We start from the raw sequence: 19,527 nt of genomic DNA, 5'->3' as shown, positions 1-19,527 counted from the left end.
CACGCGGGCAAGCACTCGGAGAGCGCGATGCAACTCGTGCATGTCTCTGAAGCAACCACCTGTGTGAAACCAATCTCGTCATGTTATTCAGGCAGCCGGGAGGAATGTCATTGTGATGTCGTCGCGGAAGAGCCTTGCTGGCCTCGGGCGACGCATGGCGCGCGAAACAAGGGACGGGATGGCAACAGCGTGAGCAGTCAGCCGGCCGGTGCTGCCGCTGCCCGTGTCGCAGGTGCGTGCAACGCCTCTCCTTCCCTGTTTCACCTGCGGCAGCGTTTCGGCGGCCTGGGCGGCCTGGGCTGCGGAATGCGGGGACACGGCCGTTTCAGGGACGGCCTTTTTCGAAGGGCGCGTCTTTGTGGGAGCTGACTTTGTTCGCGGGTGCCCGGTAAGTCAATGGGAGCGATCACGCGTTGTTCTGCGCCCCGAGGTGCCTTGCATGTCTGCACGTCATGCTGGTCCTGCGCATGAGCTTGTTGCCGCTCGCCCACTGCCGCGGGTTGCGCAGAAAGACGTCGAGCGAGGTCGAGCGAGGCAGCATTCTGCCCGTTCCCCCAGTGACACGGCGAGCCGCTCATGCGTGCAACGTCTTCTGCCAGCCCGAGTCCGCCCAACGCCGCAGCGACGCGGCGTCGAGTGGCGCAAGGTGGCCGCAGGAAGCAGCCGGGCAGGAATGGCAGGGCCAGACGAGCGCAGAGGCTCCCTGGCCTGGCCTGCCGGTCCGAGATGAGGGCAGCACGGAGCCAGCATGGAGCCCAGGGCTGATCGGCATCGAGGCCAATCAATGCACGCGAGAGGGCGCCGTAGGGCAGCACTCGGCAGCAGGCCCCGGCCGCTGATCATGACAGCGGGTGCTGACGCTGGAGCCAGACCTCGCGCGAGCCGGGCCCATGCGAGACCTGTCCAAGCAGCAGCCGCCGCCCCGACCCCGGCGAGCCTCAATCAAACAGCTGCGTCCCAGCGAAGATTGCGCCGCGGTACTGCACGTCCGCGAGCTGCGCGCAAGAGGCCGCTCCCAAGGGATATCCAGACATGCAGCGCATGCTTCGTCTGGTCCGCAAGCGCAGTGCCGACCCAGGCTGTCGGCGACGCGGGGACGTATAAACCGGAGGCTCTGCCAGATATTCTTCGCGCGTGCCCCCTCCCTCGTGTCGTCACCGCTGCCCTGCTTTGCCCGCCGCTGCCAGTCGTTCCTTCCCGGCCAGCTGCCCGCCGCCGTGCGCACCCGCCCAAACAGGAAGTTCCACCAGTTAAGCGAGCGCTGCCGCCCCGGGCCGCCTATTTCTTGCCTTCTGCTTGCCCGTCCTTCTCGCCTCTTCATCATCTTCACTCCTTCAACCCCGCTCCCTTGCGACTGCCGCTCTCTTCACCCGTCGTTCCTTCCTTTGTGCGCCCCGCCCTACACCCTGGGTTCTCTCGCTGAGCTTGAGGCCCGTCCACGTAAGTCTACAACCACTGACCTCATCACTGACTTCACCCACCGTCCTACCTCTCCAGATCCTTTGCCACGCTTGCCGGCCCTCTTCGTCACTCCTTTCATACATATATATATTCCTGCTTTCACTCGCTTCCTTTCACTACCATCGGACCGGCCACCTTGTCCAAGCTCTTTCATCCCTTGACCTGACCCTCAACTCCAGTCCTTCTGATCACACACACCGAGATCTGAGATCCCAACCAGTAAACCAGCAACCTCTCTCGAGTCATCATGCGCTTCTTGGCTCTGGTTGTCGGTGGCCTGGCTGCCTTTGCCGCCGCGGCCCCCGTCGTCGTCACTCGTACGACGTACAAAGTCGTCACCGTCCATGGACACCAGTCCACCAGAGCTCCTAGCTACGCGGTCCATCATGTCGTTACCGCCACCAGGAAGGTTGCCACTGTCACTGCGTCTGCCGTAGTTGTCACTGGTCCCGCCAAGGTCATCACTGTCAGCGCTGCAGCTCCTGCCGCCGCCAGTCACAACTCCCACTTCCACCGCGTCTCGTCTGCCGTCGCCCACAAGCCTGCCTCAACTACCAAGATGGTCCATGCTCCTGTCTCGTCCAGTGCCAACTACGGCTCCGACGACGACGACGGCGTTGGTAGTGACTGCGAGTCTCTTCATGAGGATGACCCCCAGCTTTGCCAAGACTCACTGGACGCTCACAACCGTCATCGCCGCAACCACACCGTTCCCGACATGAAGTGGTCCAAGGATTTGTTCGAAAGCGCCAGCTTCGTCGCGTCGCAGTGCAACTTCAGCCACTTGATGTAAGTCCGCCATATTCTTTTGAAAGTATCAAAAGCTGAAAAAGACTCAGGGACTACAACGGTGGAGGCTATGGCCAGAACCTTGAGATTGGCAGTCCGAGGGGTGAGATCCAGCATGCCATCACCAACGGCTGGTACAACTCGGAGGTTGGATTTTGGCCCGATAGTTACTACGGCCAACCGACCCCTCCCGACATGATCGACCCTTCCAGCACGACTTGGGAGCGCTACGGCCACTTCACCCAGGTCATCTGGGCCGCCTCGGACCAAGTCGGATGCGCACAGGCTGAATGCCAAAGGCTCGGATGCGGCTCAGGTTCGAACGAATGCCATGACGGCTACCTGCCTGACGGTAAATATGGCCGTTACTTGACCGTCTGCAACTACAAGAGTGTTGGTCAGTTACCCACGACACATAGAAACCAAGCATGCACTGACTCAGGTATCAGGCAATGTCAAGGGTGAATTCGACAAGAATGTCATTCGTCCTCCGGTCGATGAGCCGACCTACGTCGCGCCCTAAGCTTGACGAGGATTCTCAAATTGCCTACAGTCGAGGCACGAAGAGGGTTCCGGCATACACACTATGCATACCTATTTCTTCTCAACGGAGGTATCTTGTGGGCGGGTCAGTGCTATTTCAGCGTAGCGGTCTCTTTTCTTTGTCGATTTTCATTTCGACGGACCTTTTTCTCATTTCACCAAGTTCTGATCAAGTCTTCTTGCAGTATCACAGCTCAAGCAGGCTTCGAGATTGAAGTTAAAGGGAGGGGGTCGACAAGAGACACCTTTTCTTCATGGTACAGACTTTTTTCAACGGCCGATGGTGCATGATGATTCTTTGGACAGAATCAGCTATGAGAAACGACAAGATACCAGTAAACGTCTGTTGTTCGTGTTGAGTGACAAGTGTGACAAAAGCCGTGCAACGCGAGTGATGACCTGAGGTTAGAATCAGATCCTTTAGTCTAGTCTGGAGAGGGTTAGTGGATTATGGGATCCTGGTCAGCCAATGAGGCCGCTGGAAGGGTGCATGGTCCAACAAGCCATCCAACGACCCGCACAAACACGTCTGGTAACTATTTCTTCCCACTGCTTCTTCAATCGGCTCGCTGGATGCTTTCCCTAAGCACACTGCTTGCTTACATTCCCGTTTCTCCCAGCCGAGCGAACATCCCTCAAACAGCCTCGAAAAAACCAGGCCGTGTTTGCTAAATCCGTGCGATGGTAGACGGCGAATTCTCCATTCCATCGCATATGATAAAAAAAAATCGTAGTCTGATATTTTTCTTGGCTTGACTACTAGTCGCCGACCATCAAAGGAACGGGGGGGAGAGGAGCTAACACTTCTTTCGACCACGCCAGCCAGCCAGCCACTACAGCATTTTGCATTCTGCTGCCTACCTTTGCACATATCCTCTCTCTCTCTCTCTCTCTCTCTCTCTCTCTCTCTCGATGGTATCAATCGCACAACCCTTCCTCTGTTTTCTTCTTCCTCTATCTCAATTATATCCAAACAAAGGAGACCGGACCGACCGCTTCCTAACCCTGCATCGTCGCCACCAACGCCTGCTTGGCCTCGTCGCTCAGCCTCTCCTGCACGAAGGCGCTCAACCTGCCGCCGTTCCGCTGGTCGGCCTGCCGCAGGTACTCGCCGACCCACCGCTTGACGTCGGTGATCTCGGGAAAGGGGTCCACGGCGGCCTTGCGGCACGTGTTCAGCTGCGTGAAGCCGACGCCGAAGCCCAGGTCGTCGACGTCCTGTTCGGGCATGATGTCGTCGCTCCTGGGCGCGACGGGCGGGTTGATGAGGAGCTTCAGGAGGGCCTCGCAAGTCAGAGGCCATCCCTTCTTGTAGCGCTCGATGAAGGCCTGGCCGTCGGTGAGCGTCTTGGTGAGGGAGACGACGGCCGTCTTGCGGTCGAAGGGCCGCGTGAGTTTTTGGGTGTCGGGCAGGATTATTTGAGGGTAGATCGGGCGGAACACGCTGGCCACATCGTTAGTTGAAGGACGATCAAAGATCGCGATCAAGGGACAACTTACTCCTGTTGAACGTTGTCGGCGGCGCTGATGAAGAAATCCGAGCCCAAACCCTTGTCGTCACGCGCAGCAACGAAGTGGTAGAAACGCACAAAGCGAGAGGCAAAAGTCTCGGTCTTCGAGCCGGACAACCGTGTAAGCATAATCGTGAGCATAGGCACAAAGTACTGCTTCAAGTTGTCCGCCGGAACTGCAGCGACAATCGCCTCCAGCAAATCGAAGCCATGGGCCTCGTTCGTCTTGGTGGACACGAGCTTCTGGAAGATACCAAGCATGGGCTCAAGTTGGTTGTTCTGAACGATGCTGGCGGGGTCACGGCCGACCATGGCGGACAGCAGGCGGACCAAAGCCGGAATGTTACCCTTGTTCTCCCATACAACGGGCATCAAGAGCGGGGGGATCAGCGACTTGTAGTACTCAGGGAGCACGCCCGACGGGTTTGCCTCAAGCAGAGCTGCGAAAAGCTGGAAGACGTAGGGCGTGAATTCTTCGACCTCAGTACGAAGAACCGTCGAGAAAGGTTCGTAAAGGGCCGTCTCCAGCTTCTGGGGCTCCGAAGGCGCTGCTCCCCTGATGAGTGCCCCGATACCCTCGAAGTGGTAGTAGTAGAAGCGAGGGTTGCTGGGGTTGTGGCGAATGACCATGGTGATGTTGATGAAGTTCTTGAGCACCGTGTCTGTGATAGGCAGAACGCCATCCTTGATGACGATGAGCACTCTCATTACGCACTTCATCAAGAACTCGTTCTCCTGAATCTTCTCCGGAGCCGACTCCTTTTGAATCAGACCGAAAAGGTGTACGAGCAAATCCTTTGCCAAGGGTGCGACAGTGTCCCTCGGAATGACAGGTTGCCGACTGTCGTTGGTGAGGTACAACGCACGCTCGACCGCAATAGCAGCGTAAGAGTAAATGACAAAGTTGGAGACGCCGAGGTGTCTGACGAGGAGGGGGAAAGCGGCTTGCCAATACTCCGGGGTAAGCTGACTGCGGAAGAGGTAGACGTACTTGATTGCGTCGACCTTAAGGATCGGTTCAACACTATCAGCAGTGAGGTCTTCAGCAATGTTCCTTTGGAAGAAATCCAGAATGTTGACGTGGCTGTTGACAGTCTTTACACCAAACTGGGCCGTGGATGTTCCTTTAGCAGCGATGGAGCAGAAGAGATAGACGGCCGTGTCCTTGGACTTCCAGTTCTCCGCTTTGTTCTGCGCATAGTGTTGGAGGTACCTGTCAATGTACTGGTTCACCACGCCGGTAACCAGACCCTCGAACTGTGTCATCAATTGGCGTAGGAAGTCGGTCGCAGCACGTCTCCGAGTGTCGCTGTCCGAGCCCTCCAGATCCCTGCGAATGAATTCAATGGGCTCGTCCTCGAACATCTCAACGTCTGATTCGCGAAGAGACAGGTTGGGCAGGATGACCTTCTCAACGACTTGGTTGAGGGTAGCCTCGTTGTTGAAGAGTTGAGCGTGGGCATTGTTCGACGTGACCGAGGTCAGGAACTGCAACGCCTTACTGACAAGAATGTCGTACTTTGTCTCTTGGCCAATGTTGGTCAAGAGGTTCCAGGAGCTCTCGATAAAGCTTCCCAGGTACTGTCCAAATTCATCCTCATACTTCTGTGTGTAGAGGATCAAGACCTCAAAGATGCCAGCCTTGACGAATTCGAGAGGGCCGGCCTCCGTATCGTCGTCGGTGTGTAGTGCAGGGTTGTCGTAGGTAAGATACTTGTGGAGCAAAGCGCTCAGGCCCTTGAGGTTCTCGTCAAACTGCGGAGGCAGGTCTTGGCAAGAGAGGTCGACGGCGAGCTTGAGGATGAGGTTAAGGGAAGTGAAGTAGCTCTGCAGAACCGGCTTGTTGCCTTCGTTGGCGGTGATTTGCGCATCGGTATTCTACAAGCCTGTCAGTCTGCAATCCCACCGTTTCGCCAATGCAATAGCACGCACCTGGAAGAGCTGGAGGAAAGGATCGGCAAATTTGCCCAGCACGAAGTTGATTTCAGTGAAGAGATCATCTGATCTGAAAAGTGGCCTCCAGCGCTTGAAAACGGAGTGTGCGACCTGCAGCACGCCGTTGTTGGTGACGGGGTTGTCGGCAGTCAAGCGCGACACAAGATCCTGGCACGTCCATAAGCAAAGGTCCGGGGTGGGGTACCAGCGAGCATACGTACGTCAACAAGGCTCTCCCACCGCTCGTAGAAATCGCTTTCAGCAATCGTGCTGATGGCTTCTCCGAGCTGGGGCTGTATCGACGGCGGCTGGGAGATCATGAGGCCAATGAGCTCCTGCTTGACCGTGGCGACCTCCTCCGCCGGCAGCTTGTAGTTGCCTTCCACATCCTGCAAAGCGGTCACCATCCATGCTGTTTAGCAGAGCCCGGCGGGATACGTACGGTCCAGTTGCGCCGGACGAAGTTCTTGAAGTAGAGGGCGGCGGCGAGTCTCGAGGTCTGGGGTATGGAGGTGTCGGCGACGATCTGGAGGAGGGCAATCGAGAAGCCTTGTGTGCCCTCTTGCTGCTTGATGGCGGCCTCGGCTGCGCAAATGACTGTCAGTATGGCAACGGCATCTCTGGCGCTTCGGCGCGTGGTGGCATGCAGGGGGGGAGTGGGGGCGGGGAGTCGAGGGTGTGCAGGCGGAGCTGCGGGCATCGGTTTGGCTGGCAAACAGTGTAAACAGACGCACCATCCTTAGAGTGACGAGGATCCAGACTCTGCTGCAGGAGCTGGGCGATAGCCTGAGTGTTCCCGGCCATCGTGGAGGACTTGGGCGAAGATTGGCCCGAGAAACAGAGGAATGAGGGAGGTGGTGGGTTTGCAGTCGAGTGGAAAGAGAGCTCCAAGACTTTCTGATCTGCCCGCGCAACCAAGAAGACGCCGCCGCCGCCGCGCGAGCCCGAGGTCTTGCCGTTCCCGCACTAGCACGTAACCGGCATAGCGTCGTGATGTCATTACCAACTCTGCTTGCTGCCTACTGCACTTTTCTAGCAACCCATCGATTCATCGCTGCAAAAGCAATTTTCGCTTTTCTCACCAGCTTGGCCCATTCGTGGATGAGATTCCCACAGTGTATCACTTCCCCCATCGTGCTCACAATGCCAGCACAAGGAAAACAACGCCGATGAAATGACAACAGCATCCGCCCACTCGGTCTATCCTTTGTGTGCAACCCTTGAGAACGAATGGAAAAAGAACTCCAGAACTTTTTTCTGTCTTACAGCTCAAACACAAAAGAGCCTCCCCCTGCCGTAATGCCCATCATTATATCTTTTGTTTTGTCTTTTTGTGTTTCGGTCGCCGTCGATGATGATGTGAGGGGTGTTCCCGAACGCCGCAACGGGGGTATCAATCGAGAAAACAAGCAGCAACAAGAGCAATAGATGAAGAAAGGGAAATCATTTGCACCCTCAGCCACGCGACCCGCTCGAGTTCTGCCGCTCCATCTCCGCGCTGGTGCCACTCAAGATGCTGGATCTGTTGCCCTCACTGTTGTACGTGGCAATGCTCTGACGATGGAACACACCCCCGCTGCTCACGCTCGGGCCCGCCGCGCTGGATGGTGGCGTCGGCCCGCCGGGGAGGTGTTTGTCCCAGAGCTTCTTGATCTCCCGAAGCCGGCTGCGCCACGACGACACGAACTCGCCTGTGTCGCGAATTGACCATACTTGGCAGAACACGCTGGCGTTGAGCGCGAGCATGCGGATGTAGGCAGGGAGTCCCTTCCCGCTGATGACCTTCGTCTCCGACGCCGGTGATACTTCTGGAAACCCGGGCTGTGTGAGGACTTGCACCTTGTAAAACTGGTCAAGACCAACGTTGTCTCGCGTGTCGACAAACGTTGTACGAGCTTCTGGCGTGATGACGATGTAAACGTAGTTGAACTGCGAAGGGAACGTGTCAAAACGGAAAGGGAGGCCGGAGTTGTTGAAGACAATGTTGACGAAATCGTTGCCAATGTGCTTTTTCTTGTTGATGCAGTAGGGATCAGCCTCCAGGTCCGTGGGCATCATGGTGATCACGTGGAATATCATTTCCACCGCCCGATCACGCCAGCAGACCGCGTGCGTGCCATCACTGTCAAACTCTCGATCTAGTCCTTGGGTGTTCATCTTCAATCCCTTGAGCCGTACAAGCTTGCCTTCTCCAAGAGCCTCGACGAACATGGTGTAGTCTGCAGAGCCCATGACATTGGCAAGGATCTCCTGCTCGTTGCTTTGACCTTCGCCGATGAAAATCACACCGACTCTGTGACTGTCGACTGTCGATGCGCGGTCCAGCACACCGATAGAACGACGGGTGACATCGTCGTCCGGCAGCTTGACCCACGGAGATCTCTCGACGGCACTGGGATCGAAAAGAGTGACAGGTGTGAACAAGCCCTGGAATATATCCTCGGGTAGAACTCCGACATAAGAAGACGTGTAGAAAGCATCCGCAGCCAGACCAGTAAGCAACGGGACTTGATGGCGAGGTGGGGGGATTAGATGTGGGTGATATATGCCGTAGCCCGTATAAGACGGTCGACGCTTGATGATTTGGGTGATGCCGGTCCGCGCAGCCGTCTCAAGCGTCAATATCATCTCTCCACCAATAACCCACGATCGCTTGGTGACCTCTCCGTCGGATTCTTTGGCGAATGATTCTTGATATCCAGTCTCATCTCGATCAGTGTAGGCACGACTGTGCAACATGTCGATGGTGATCAAGGCTTGCTCTTCGAGAGTCTCACGTCCAAAGCGGTCTGTGTGGACCAACTTCTTGATGATCCAAGGCACAAACTTCTCGCGATCTTCAAGTTTGATGGCCATGAACCAGAAAGTTATAACGTGGTAGGCCAGCGCGTGGACGTATTGCGGAAGGTCATCCGCGGGTTTCGCCTTGCCAGGATTCTGGTCGGTCATTTTCGACTCCCTAAGATCGCGCGATGGAGCGGTGTGTCGCAAACCGGCTCCGCTAAGACGGGCAGGTGCAGGGCTGAAGGTTTTCTCCTGCTGGTCACGCACATACTGCAGGTAACGGAAGCAGACGCCAAACACCATTTTGAACTCGTCGTCGCGGAAGTTGACGTACAAATTAGGCAGCCGAACCAGATGGGTAAGGAACTCCAGGATATGGATTGCGATTTGCGGTTGCGTGATTATTTGAGACATCTTCTGCACGATGTTCTGAAGGTGTTTCGTTGTTGAATCCGGTAGTTCGTGACAACAAACGGTCAGAGCATGGATGCACCACTTCGATGTCCTATCCCACGAGCCGATTCCCAAGTAGAACGATTTGACAAGCTCGTCCTGCTCACTCTTCTCAAAATGGTGGTGATAGCTGACCAGCATGGTGAGGAGGTGGAAATAGCAGACAGCTATATCGGCTTTCTTGACGCCCGAGTACGGAGGAGGTTCCGGCACACTGCCGATTCTGATCTGGTCACTCAGGACGCTGCGAAGGAGTCGCAGTTGCGGAATACAATTCTTCCAAAGTGCGTGGTTGCAAAGCTGCGCTCCAAAATGTACGAACAAGTAGCTGAGCACCTCCCAGTCGTTGCAGTTTTGGAGAAGAGAAATAGCAGTCTCCAGCCAACGACTCGTTGGGAACAGTTCGCGGTGGATGTCTTCGATGGCGTCACCATTTTCCTGTGTCTCCTCGCCCTCCATGTTATCTTCGGCCTTCGTGCTTCCGAGGTCGGTGAAGAGCACATGACTAGGCGTCGCTGGCGGTTGCTCTGGGAGTCCTTCCTGGTCTGGGTACATCCAGAGAGGCTGTGCGGGTTTCGCTGTCACCACGCCGCTGGACACTCGAGAAGGGTTCCGCGATAGAGGATTCTGGACCGCACCCACCAGTGACCGGCGTGTTAGGCTCTTTTCTTCCACGCTTGCTGGAATCACTGCTTCCGAGGGACCTTCTTCTTTCTGGATTGGGACGAGGGTGTCAGCAGTCCTGCACAGTATTGCAGCTATGTTCTCGCCCTCAGGAGCGGCATTGACGCGCAACGCAAAATTTGCATCACTGCGAAGACGAGCAAGGAATCTGACTGCAGCAATTCGAGCATCCATGTTGCACTTGTTTGTCCCCGCCACGTACAAGATCAGCTCGTAGGCCTTTGATGCCTTCCAAGCCGAACGGATATATGTGCGGATGAAGATACGGACCAATGCCTTGGTGATGACTTTACTGGGAGAGTTTGGATTGTCCTCGTACATCAAGTCCCCGGCTGAATGATGCTCATGCAAGTCTCCAATGAACTCCCAGAGATAGACACGGAATAGATCCATCACGTACTCCACGAACTCATCCGATGCTTCCGTGGCAATGTTGACAGCCGCATCAGCAAGGATGGCTAGAACATCCGGGTCCAACTCCTCGTGAATATGCTCGAGAATGAATTTTGCGCAGGTGTCCTGAACGTCAGGCGGAAGCACGAATGAAATGTATTCAAATGTCCTGATGATTGTCCTCATGGTATACTTTCGCAAGTCGGCCGACCGACGTTTGTCATTAAAGAACGGATTGAGCAGCTGTTCCCACGCTGCCTTCCAATCCTCGCTCGGCGGCTGAAGGAGACGTTCGTCCTCGTAGTATTTGATGACTCCTTGAGCAATATCATCCGGGAGCTTTGCACCAACGCGGACAAGCATGGCCATGGTCTCTTGTCTCTGAATGATGTCGAGTTCATTACGAATTTCAAACAGTTTCAGAAGGACACCCCGAAGAGGGATGGAGGGATGGGTGTTTTCTGGTTCTTCCTCCTCATCCTCTCCATCGTCGGTAGGGTTCGAGAAAGTCTCCGAGGCCAAGTTCGTGAAGTCTCGAACTTCGCTGTCAGACACGTCGTTGGCGCATTTGATGATGATGTCCAGGAATGTTGACCAATCGTATTCTTGAAGCAGTTGCCGGGTGTATTTGTTATCCGCGTCCCCAGAGATGAGTAGCTTCCACATGATGTTGCAAATATCCGATTCCAGGTGGAAGTTGTCAGCCTTGAGCTTCTTCAGCATATGATTGTCTGTATCCGAAGCTGTCTCAGATGCTCGCCTGTTAGCGTACTCGACCGAGATCAAGTTGTTGAGAGCAGGCAAGAAGAGCGACAGCTGAAGTTCCTGGAGATGCGCAGCCCTTGGATCGAAGAGCATGTCTTCTAGGACCTTTACAGCCCCACGAACGACGTTTGTCCTCTGTTTGGAGGAACCAAGTTCGCCATAAAGAATTTCGATGAAAGCATGGATAGCAGCTGGTGCCACGTGGGAGTTAAATAAGTGCATTATGACCCGTTCGGCCTGGTCTCGGAGGTCGTCAAGCAGAAGCATGCGATTGCAGACAGAACACAGCAGTTCCAAGCACGGCTTGAGAAGCGGTCGCGGCAATTCGGCGTACGTGATCAGTGTCTCAATGACAGTGATTCCACCCTTGAGATCCGGTTTCCTTGCTGTGCGTCTGGAGACATACAGAACCCTTTCTAAGAGCTCTTCGATATGTTTGTCCGCCAGGAGCTGAGAGTTGAATTTGAGCACATCGATGATGAAACGGAAGGCCTGCTGTAGGTTGGCATCTTCGGCAAGCTCAAGGTCCGCTTTCGAGTCCCTCGGAGCATTTCTTGCCTTCCGCGCAGCCTCGTAGCATCTGTCGAGCACCCGCGTCAAGACGGGTGCGATCTTGCTCTCAAAAGCGTCAATATTCCGTCCGCCATGCGTAAGGCAGCCGAGAAGCTGCAGTCGCGTTTCCATAACTTGTTCTTGCTTTGTATCAGAGATGGAAGAGAAGAAGTTGCTCCTCTCGAGAGGGGAGAGATGGGGTAGCTGCACTAGGCGTGACAATAGGCGGCATGCCGCCTGGATAGCTTCCGGATCCTTGCTCTTCAACAGTGAGTCATTGGCACGGAGCCATACTGCCCAAACGCCTTTCACCGGGAATTGCTCGAGTATGGGACACAGCCTGTGTGCTGCGTCAATACGCGCTGATAGCGGTGCCTTCGTACTGAGCCGTTCCAAAAGTTCCTCTAGTTCCGGAGGACCTCCGAGGACTGGTGGGATTTGGATATCACCATCATGCTGACTCGGCCTTACACGGAGCGAATGGCGGATGTTCGCGAAGTCCGCATTGTCTGGGGACGAGGTGTGAATGTGCCGGGGCAAAGTAGACACGCTTGGTCTCCTCGCAAAGATTCCTTGTACCGGAGAGACGTTGGTAGAAGCGGAAGGGATGTCGGAGGTCGAGGTGCGCGAACGGCCGAGGAGGTCCTTGAACAAGTTCGATATCGAGCTGGTCGACGACTGGTTGCGCATGGACGCGGACGGCGCCTGGGAGGGTACTTGAGGCAGCGCCTCGGGCGGCGGCGACGAGGACATGGGGGGCGATTGTCGGTCGGCAAGCTGCGCTCTGGTGGAAAAAAGAATGGTTAGACAGCGGGGCTGCGGTACGAGGCACAAGCCGGGAGCAATTACGCAAACTCACAGGACGTGTATCACTCAGCGCCCGCCCTGCTCACTTCCGCGAGGAAGACAGCAAGGGCAGAGCCAAGGCAGGGAAGGCGCACCCTTGTACGGAGGGGAGCGGCGGGACTGGCAGGCTGAGGCGCGGCAGACGGACGAGGGAGGACGGGCGGTCGCGAAAAGTCCATGGGGGCAGGCGGCGACATGCGGAGCCAACGAGGCGTCATCAAAAGCTGCGGGCGGGCTGGGGCAGCATTATTTGTGCGGTTTGGGAGCGCAAGAGAGTTGGGCGTGCGCGGCGGTCGTCCGAGTCTGCGCAGAACCTTGGAAAACCTGGGGTAACATGCGGCAGCTTTCCCTGTTGCTCGCTAGTGCGCAGAAACCTTTTGCAGGGCCGTCCTCGCGTGCCTCTGGAACGTGCAGCTCGACGCCCACCTGCTGAGTCGCGCCCGCTGAGCACGACGCACTCACAGCTGCAGGCACCGCCCGCCTCGGTGGGCCGACTTCCGCGACGCCTGCCGTCCTCAATCAGCCTCAGGCGTCCGCGTGCACGATGCAGCCTAAGCGCCCTTCCACCCGCTCCCCGCCCGCCGCCTAAACTGAATCCTAACGTACTACCGCCCTCCGGCCCCTCCAATTCCCCGGTCGCTTGACACCCCATGATTCCGCGCTTGTCGCAGCCCAGACATGCCCAGAGGTACCTCCGTACCGCTCCATCTCAATCTGGATGGCGCCCCATTTTGTCGCCGCGCTGCGTTCGACGGTCGGGCGGCTGACTGCGCATTTTTGATCATTCTGGCTTCGCTGATTATCACAGTGGTCACATAGGCCACGAACGGCATGTCGAGCTGTAGCGTATTTCGAACTAGGGCCCCGACTAGGCGCCATCCGTTGCTCGTGCAGCTCAGACATACTGCACCCTGAGAAGCCAAGCGCTTTATCTGCGAGGCTTGCAGATTCGCATCTGAAAAAGAAAGGAAAGCCACAATGCGTCTACTGGATGGACACCGCACTATGAACCTGCCTAATGGTTTCACGCTATCGAACCTACATATTATATTTGCATCATGCACACAATCTCGAATATATATGTACATATCCTCTAGCGCCGTAGCAGACAGCATGCTCCGTCCGTCTAAGTATCCTGTCTAGCATTTGTCCTTGGTCAAGATCAACTAAAGCCCATAACTTGAACCCCCAAGCCAGAAAAGCAGAAAGCATGTCAGAAATGATATGAAGACAGAAAAGCCTCTTGTTTCAATGCGAAGCTAACAGCAGAATTCAGTCCTCTCCACTCCGCCTCAGCAAAAGCGGTGAGCAAACATGGATTAATACCATGGTGCGCTTGGAAAACGCATTGTTGAACAGCAATTCACTCGTCCACGAATTTCCACCGCCCGCCCTCCGTCATCGCTTCTCTCCACCTTTCCTCAACTACCTCTCTCTCCCTTCTTTGGGCTTCTTCCTTATCCTTCTCCCTCTCCTGCGTTCCTGGAAAATCTACGCGCCAAAATCCTGGTGGTGTGCGCGAGCGCTCATGCGCATTCCTATGACGACCTACTTGGTTGGCCAGGAGCTTGACTTTAGCTTGGACAACGAGGTCCTCACGTTGAACGATAGGCATGGCATCGACGCGGTCGCGGGAGTAGCCGCTTCCCATGAACCACCCGAGGTACCTGTGGTCCTCTGCCTCCTGCTCGTTTATGAAAGGTCGTTCTTGCTGAGACTGCGAATTTTCCCAGAAGCTATGCGGCAGCGGGGGCTTCAGGCCAGCCCGGACCATTCCGTGGAGTTCGCGGCCGCAGCACTCGTACTTAGTGCATCCAGGAAGGCAACGCCGAACATCATGATTGCGGACGACTTCCGTAAAGGCAAAGTCAAGCCCAGCGTTGGCGTTAGGATTGATCTTGAAGTCAGAAAGGTTAAGGTCAGATATGGTTTTGGTGCGTAGGGGAACTGAGGGAGCCTGTTGACGTTGACGTTGACGTAACGAGCGGGTGCTGTTCGGTGTACGAGTTCCCGTTTGCGGTGTTAGGGGTTGAGGGGTCAAGTGCTTCTTAGAAGAGGTTTGAGCGGCTGCCTTTCGGAGTTTAGGTGTTGCTGCGTCCCGCCTTTTTGCCACAGTTGACCTTGGAGATGCTCGGGTGGCACTGTTGGGGGCCGGAGTCCTTGGTGATTTGAGCGCCTTCCGCGCTGGCGGTGGATTCTCGTACAATTCGGCAAAGCGCCGATCTGACTCCTGCATCTTGAGCGGAGAGAGCTCGCGTATCTCTGTGTCCTCTCCATCCTCTGATAGCATTGGTACAGCCTTCGCCCCTCTGTTCTCGTCGCCGCGTCGTCGAGGCCGAAGGGCAGAGAAGGTCTCAAGACGAGGTCGTGGTTGTATATTGACATCTCGAGAGCGTAGCGCGCTCGCTTTACGTGGATTGTCTGGACTTCTCGTCAAGATAGCCGTTGCGGAACCCAGCGGGTCATCTTGCTCTTCAGCCGTAGGGCTGGGATCTGAATCAGGAAGTTCATAAATGGCGGCTTTGTCGTGCGCCTCCAGCTTCGCCTCTTTGGCAGACCCCGTCTTCTGAGGAAAGTCTAAGGGCAGGCTTGATGACCGTTCACGAAGTAGCGCTGGACGTGATTTTGCCCATACTTCACCCTGCAGCTGCGAACTGTCAATGGCATCCTGCATGCGACGCCGCTTCCGTGGTGTCTGTATTTGAATTCCCATAGCATCAAGATCAAGGGTGCTGACTCTGTTGAGAAGAGCAGGGACAGCTGGTGCAGTGGCTTGAGTATCAGAAGGTTCCGCTTTGACATGAGGAGATGGCCCCGATTGTCGTCCTACAGAATCTTGATGCACTTGGACATGGCTTGGATGCCTTCGTTTCAGGGACCTTTCGGAGACGATTGTTGGCTCGTCATCAGAAGAGTGATGCTGACCAACATGTTTTCCTGCGTCCTGCATGTTCTCGTGATCATCATCGACATCCTGAGTTGTTTGGCTCGAAGTAAGTCTCAAAGAACCGTTGCGGGAGTGCGACGGTGCTTGGACCTGATCTTGCTGGCTAGACAGCATCCTTTGTGGTTTAGATAGGTCTTTCATATGCTGCTGTTGTTGAAGCGCCGCATGTATATCAGCGACATGATACGTTTGTGGGAGTTCATCTGGAAGCTGGTGGCCATCAGATAAGATGGTTTCAGGAAGGTCTGCTGCAGCCGAGGCTCCCCTTAAAGGACTTTCATGGTGTTCCAGGAAATGAAAGGCTTGCTCAACGATTGTTTTATGCATATCTCCTGGTTCCAGGCCGTGTTCTGGTGTGGGTTGCGCCTTTGAGGATTGCGATACGTTGCTCATAGGCGTTGGCGGTCTGTCCATGTCAACAAGAGAGCTTTTGACGGACTTCTCTGTTGCGTTTTCTCGACGGTCCTTACGCCGTCTCTCGCGCTCCTTTGACGCCCATGTGCTCCATTCCTTAACCCGGCCTTTCATCACGTCATGTTGCTTGGCCAGCCTTTCCGAGTTTATTCTCAGCCCGTCATTTTCCCTGAGGACAACATGGTACATGCGCTCGAGTTCTTTATGTTCGTGGAAAGGGACTGTGGCCTCTTGTGTAGAAACCGTCGCAGAACTACGTGGGGGAGCACTCGTGTTGGTTGTCGACAGGGGTTTAGTTTGCGGTGCGGCACTCGTCGAAGCCTGGATGGCGGCCTCGAGTTGACACTTCAGCTCCTCGTGTTCTCGCTCTAAGTTCTGCAAGCGAACAAGGAGCTCTGTGTTGTTACGTTCTAGCGCCCGCTTCTCATTTTGATCTAAGTACGCTAATTAGTAAATGAGAGGGTAGGCCATGGTATAGAACATACGGCGCAGATTGTTGGTTCTGATGTTTTGCTGGAGAATCGCGGAGTGTCTCTCGATCGCGCCGTCCGTATCGTCTACCTCGAGCCATTGTAGGGCAGCTTCATCTGGCTTCTCCTCCATGACTCGGATAGGAATGTGAACGCGTCACTACGCGTCAGTCTCGCGGTTGCGGGTGCGTTGAGGGTGTGAAATATATTCCAAAGCGAAGGGGGAGGAGTGCAGCGAGTTTGCAGATTGCGGAGTGACGCTGAGTGTTTGTAAGGAGAGGCTGGCGACCAATTGGTGGCGATGAAGGATGCGCTACGCGTGTCTGCCTGGGGGGCTTGGCGCGTTGGGACGCCCCCGCCGTGACGCGCTGCACGTGCGCGTCATTTAGCCTTATCATCGCAATCGATAACGGACCGATTCGCGCTTGCCGCGAACCCGACATTCACGCCCTCTTCCTCTTTCCACGCTCGCGCGCGCAACTGCTTCGTCACTATCATGCCCAAGCGTCGCGTCCAAGGAAGCGACCAGGATGCGCTCCCTCCAGCCAAGCGCACGAGGAATTTTGTCTCTGACAAGCTATCACGCTTGAGCGATGAGCTACTTTTGCGCATCCTCTCAAACGTACCAGTCGCTACGTTGAATATATGTCAGAGGTAATCATTGCGCCACTCCCGCGAGAGACGCATACACTGACATCTCTCTAGAGTGTCGAAACGATTGCATGCCGTTGCCAGCGATCATCAGCTCTGGAAAGCTGCCTATTACAACCGTTTCGTCCGACCTCGCGCATCAAGATTACCCGGGCTCAAAGACGCAAACACACCCGACCACCTTCACTTCTCCTCGAAACTCTCGAAATGGCTTGACGAAGCAAACTTGGTGAAGAAGGGCAAGGAGACCAACTGGAAGAGGCAATACAAACTTCGCCACAACTGGTCGCGGGGAAGTTGTGATGTGGATGAGATACCGTTGTCGGATGCGCCACCCGTGCCACCGATATTGGTCCACCTGCACGACGGCACTATTTACACTGCTGATGCGATTGCCGGATTGCGTGCCTGGTCAGCCCAGAAGGACCGGAGCCTCCTTGCGAACATTACTTTAGCGCAAGACAGCGACCGCGCACATCCTGTGCCGACATCCCTAACCGTTGATACAGACCAACAAAGAAGTCCTTCTCGCCAGCGCGTTGCTGTGGGCTTTGAAGATGGAAGCTTCTCAATCTATCAGCTGACTGAAAGTAGCACGATCTTCACCCTTCTATACAACCACCCTGCGTCGTCCAACGGCATGCTCTCAGCTCTAGCATTTGCTTTCCCTTACATATTGACTATGACTGGCATGCAGCTATTGTCACTGTATGCATTTCCGAAGGAACCGCAAGATGGACGGACGCAAGACATCCTGGATCCACCTCGGTTACTGTACTCGCTGAGATCACACACTGTTTGGCCACCGTTATCACTCTCTATCCGACATTCCGCGCAGAGTATTGTGGCATCTATCGCATATGCTTTGCCCACGTATTTTTCAGGGTGGACCGTTGGTATCCAGGAGGTTCACATTACTCCGGAAGGAAAGCTCGTGGATTCACGGCTCGCGTCAGCCGACCAGCCGGGCTTCCAATCGCTGTCTTCAAACTCGAGCCTGCCGTCTTCCCCCGGTGGACGTTCGGATCCGGGCACACCGGTGACACCGGTTCCGATATGTTCCAAGCCGACATCTCTTTCGTACTCGCATCCTTATCTCCTTAGTTCTCACCCAGATAACACTCTTACGCTTTACATGGTTACATCGACAACGTCCTCGTTGAATATTGGGCCAGGAACAAGATTATGGGGCCACACGTCATCAGTTTCGGGAGCGTACGTTGGAGGCAGGGGAAAGGCAGTGTCCGTCAGTTCACGCGGCGATGAATTGCGCGTCTGGGAGCTGGAAGGAGGCATGATCCCCTCTGTGACCAGAAGGCGCAATCCTGCTGGAGAGCTGAGTATCCGGATCAGGCCCGAAAAAAGGACTCCCCTCCGCTCGGACTCGGACCATCCTTCTGACGATGACGCCCTCCACAACTCTAACGTGGGATTCGTCTTGGAGAAACCCCTTGATGAGACGACCGTCACAAAAGGTTGGATTGGATTCGACGAGGAGAAAGTGATTGTGTTGCGAGAACGGAGCGAGGGAAGTCAGGCGTTAGTTGTGTATGATTTCACCTAGAGGAAACCTCCAGGTTGACAGGACAACGAGTGTGTCTGCGGCATTGCAAATCGCTCTCTCGTGAAGATGATGGCCTTTTCTAGGCAGTGAGTTGTGTTGAGATGCGTCGAAGGCCCGCAGTACCCGATATTCCATCCGAGACGACATCGTACCAAGTGGAGCAATAGTCACCCCGAGGAGTGCCTCTACCGCTCTCAGGACCCCATAAGCCCGGGTTTCGGGATTCAGTTGGCGGAACCAAGAGTTGCCCGACAGTGCAGCGCATGATTTTCGTAACCAGCACGAAAGGAAACGCACATGCGACACGTATTTGCTCTGCTCTGGCCATATTGGGTATGTTTCATGCGTCTTGACCGCTCCTTATCTAACTCAAATCAACATCTGGACCCTCTCGGTAGAGCCCTCATCGCGACCTGAGGTTGCGAAAGAACCTTCAATCTTCCAACAGCAGCATCACCTCTTTGCGCAGGTGCGAAAAGCCCTCTCCCGCCCTTCCGACGGTCTGGCCTTACCTGATTCGGGTTGGACGACAGCGATCGCGCCATGGGCTTCAGCGCGCGACACCTCTGGCAGGCTGCCAGCACGTGCATTCAACGGGGCTGACAGCTGCTGTGCGACCATGGCCGTCACGAGCCTCAATTGCCAGTGCGCCCGCCCTGCACAACATTTGCTCGAGCGGACGGATCCACTTGCTGCGCGGGCATCAAAGCTTGCGGCGGGGTGGGCAGATCTGGCGAATCCGAGACTCCACCAACCAGTGAGCCA

The 19,527-nt window shown here is 55.5% G+C and overlaps 5 protein-coding genes across 5 annotated transcripts; 2 read left to right on the top strand and 3 right to left on the bottom strand.

The window, feature by feature from the left end:
- Nucleotides 1–1,708: 1,708 nt before the first annotated feature.
- BKCO1_4700030 (pr-1-like protein) lies at nucleotides 1,709–2,773 on the top strand (the record flags this gene model as incomplete). The annotated part of the gene is made up of 3 exons (XM_020276381.1): nucleotides 1,709–2,250; nucleotides 2,301–2,647; nucleotides 2,700–2,773. The coding sequence occupies 3 exons, from the start codon at nucleotides 1,709–1,711 to the stop codon at nucleotides 2,771–2,773; spliced, it is 963 nt and encodes a 320-aa protein (XP_020127802.1).
- A 1,019-nt stretch (nucleotides 2,774–3,792) lies between these two features.
- On the bottom strand, nucleotides 3,793–7,043 carry BKCO1_4700029 (chromosome segregation protein; the record flags this gene model as incomplete). Its single annotated transcript, XM_020276379.1, has 6 exons — nucleotides 3,793–4,237; nucleotides 4,294–6,182; nucleotides 6,237–6,407; nucleotides 6,461–6,628; nucleotides 6,682–6,824; nucleotides 6,974–7,043. 6 exons carry the CDS (start codon nucleotides 7,041–7,043, stop codon nucleotides 3,793–3,795), a joined length of 2,886 nt encoding a protein of 961 aa, XP_020127748.1.
- Nucleotides 7,044–7,694: 651 nt separating this feature from the next.
- On the bottom strand, nucleotides 7,695–12,623 carry BKCO1_4700028 (gtpase activating protein; the record flags this gene model as incomplete). The annotated part of the gene is made up of 1 exon (XM_020276378.1): nucleotides 7,695–12,623. One exon carries the CDS (start codon nucleotides 12,621–12,623, stop codon nucleotides 7,695–7,697), a length of 4,929 nt encoding a protein of 1,642 aa, XP_020127747.1.
- A 1,456-nt stretch (nucleotides 12,624–14,079) lies between these two features.
- BKCO1_4700027 (dna repair protein sae2) lies at nucleotides 14,080–16,680 on the bottom strand (the record flags this gene model as incomplete). Its single annotated transcript, XM_020276377.1, has 2 exons — nucleotides 14,080–16,511; nucleotides 16,563–16,680. 2 exons carry the CDS (start codon nucleotides 16,678–16,680, stop codon nucleotides 14,080–14,082), a joined length of 2,550 nt encoding a protein of 849 aa, XP_020127752.1.
- Nucleotides 16,681–17,043: 363 nt separating this feature from the next.
- On the top strand, nucleotides 17,044–18,762 carry BKCO1_4700026 (f-box domain containing protein; the record flags this gene model as incomplete). The annotated part of the gene is made up of 2 exons (XM_020276376.1): nucleotides 17,044–17,201; nucleotides 17,253–18,762. The coding sequence occupies 2 exons, from the start codon at nucleotides 17,044–17,046 to the stop codon at nucleotides 18,760–18,762; spliced, it is 1,668 nt and encodes a 555-aa protein (XP_020127751.1).
- Between the last annotated feature and the right edge of the window lie 765 nt (nucleotides 18,763–19,527).

This window comes from Diplodia corticola (genome assembly GCF_001883845.1).
Source record: "Diplodia corticola strain CBS 112549 chromosome Unknown scaffold47, whole genome shotgun sequence".
Lineage (NCBI taxonomy): Eukaryota > Fungi > Ascomycota > Dothideomycetes > Botryosphaeriales > Botryosphaeriaceae > Diplodia > Diplodia corticola.
The sequence above is the reverse complement of the archived record's forward strand: the minus strand, read 5'-3'. Positions and strand labels throughout refer to the sequence as shown.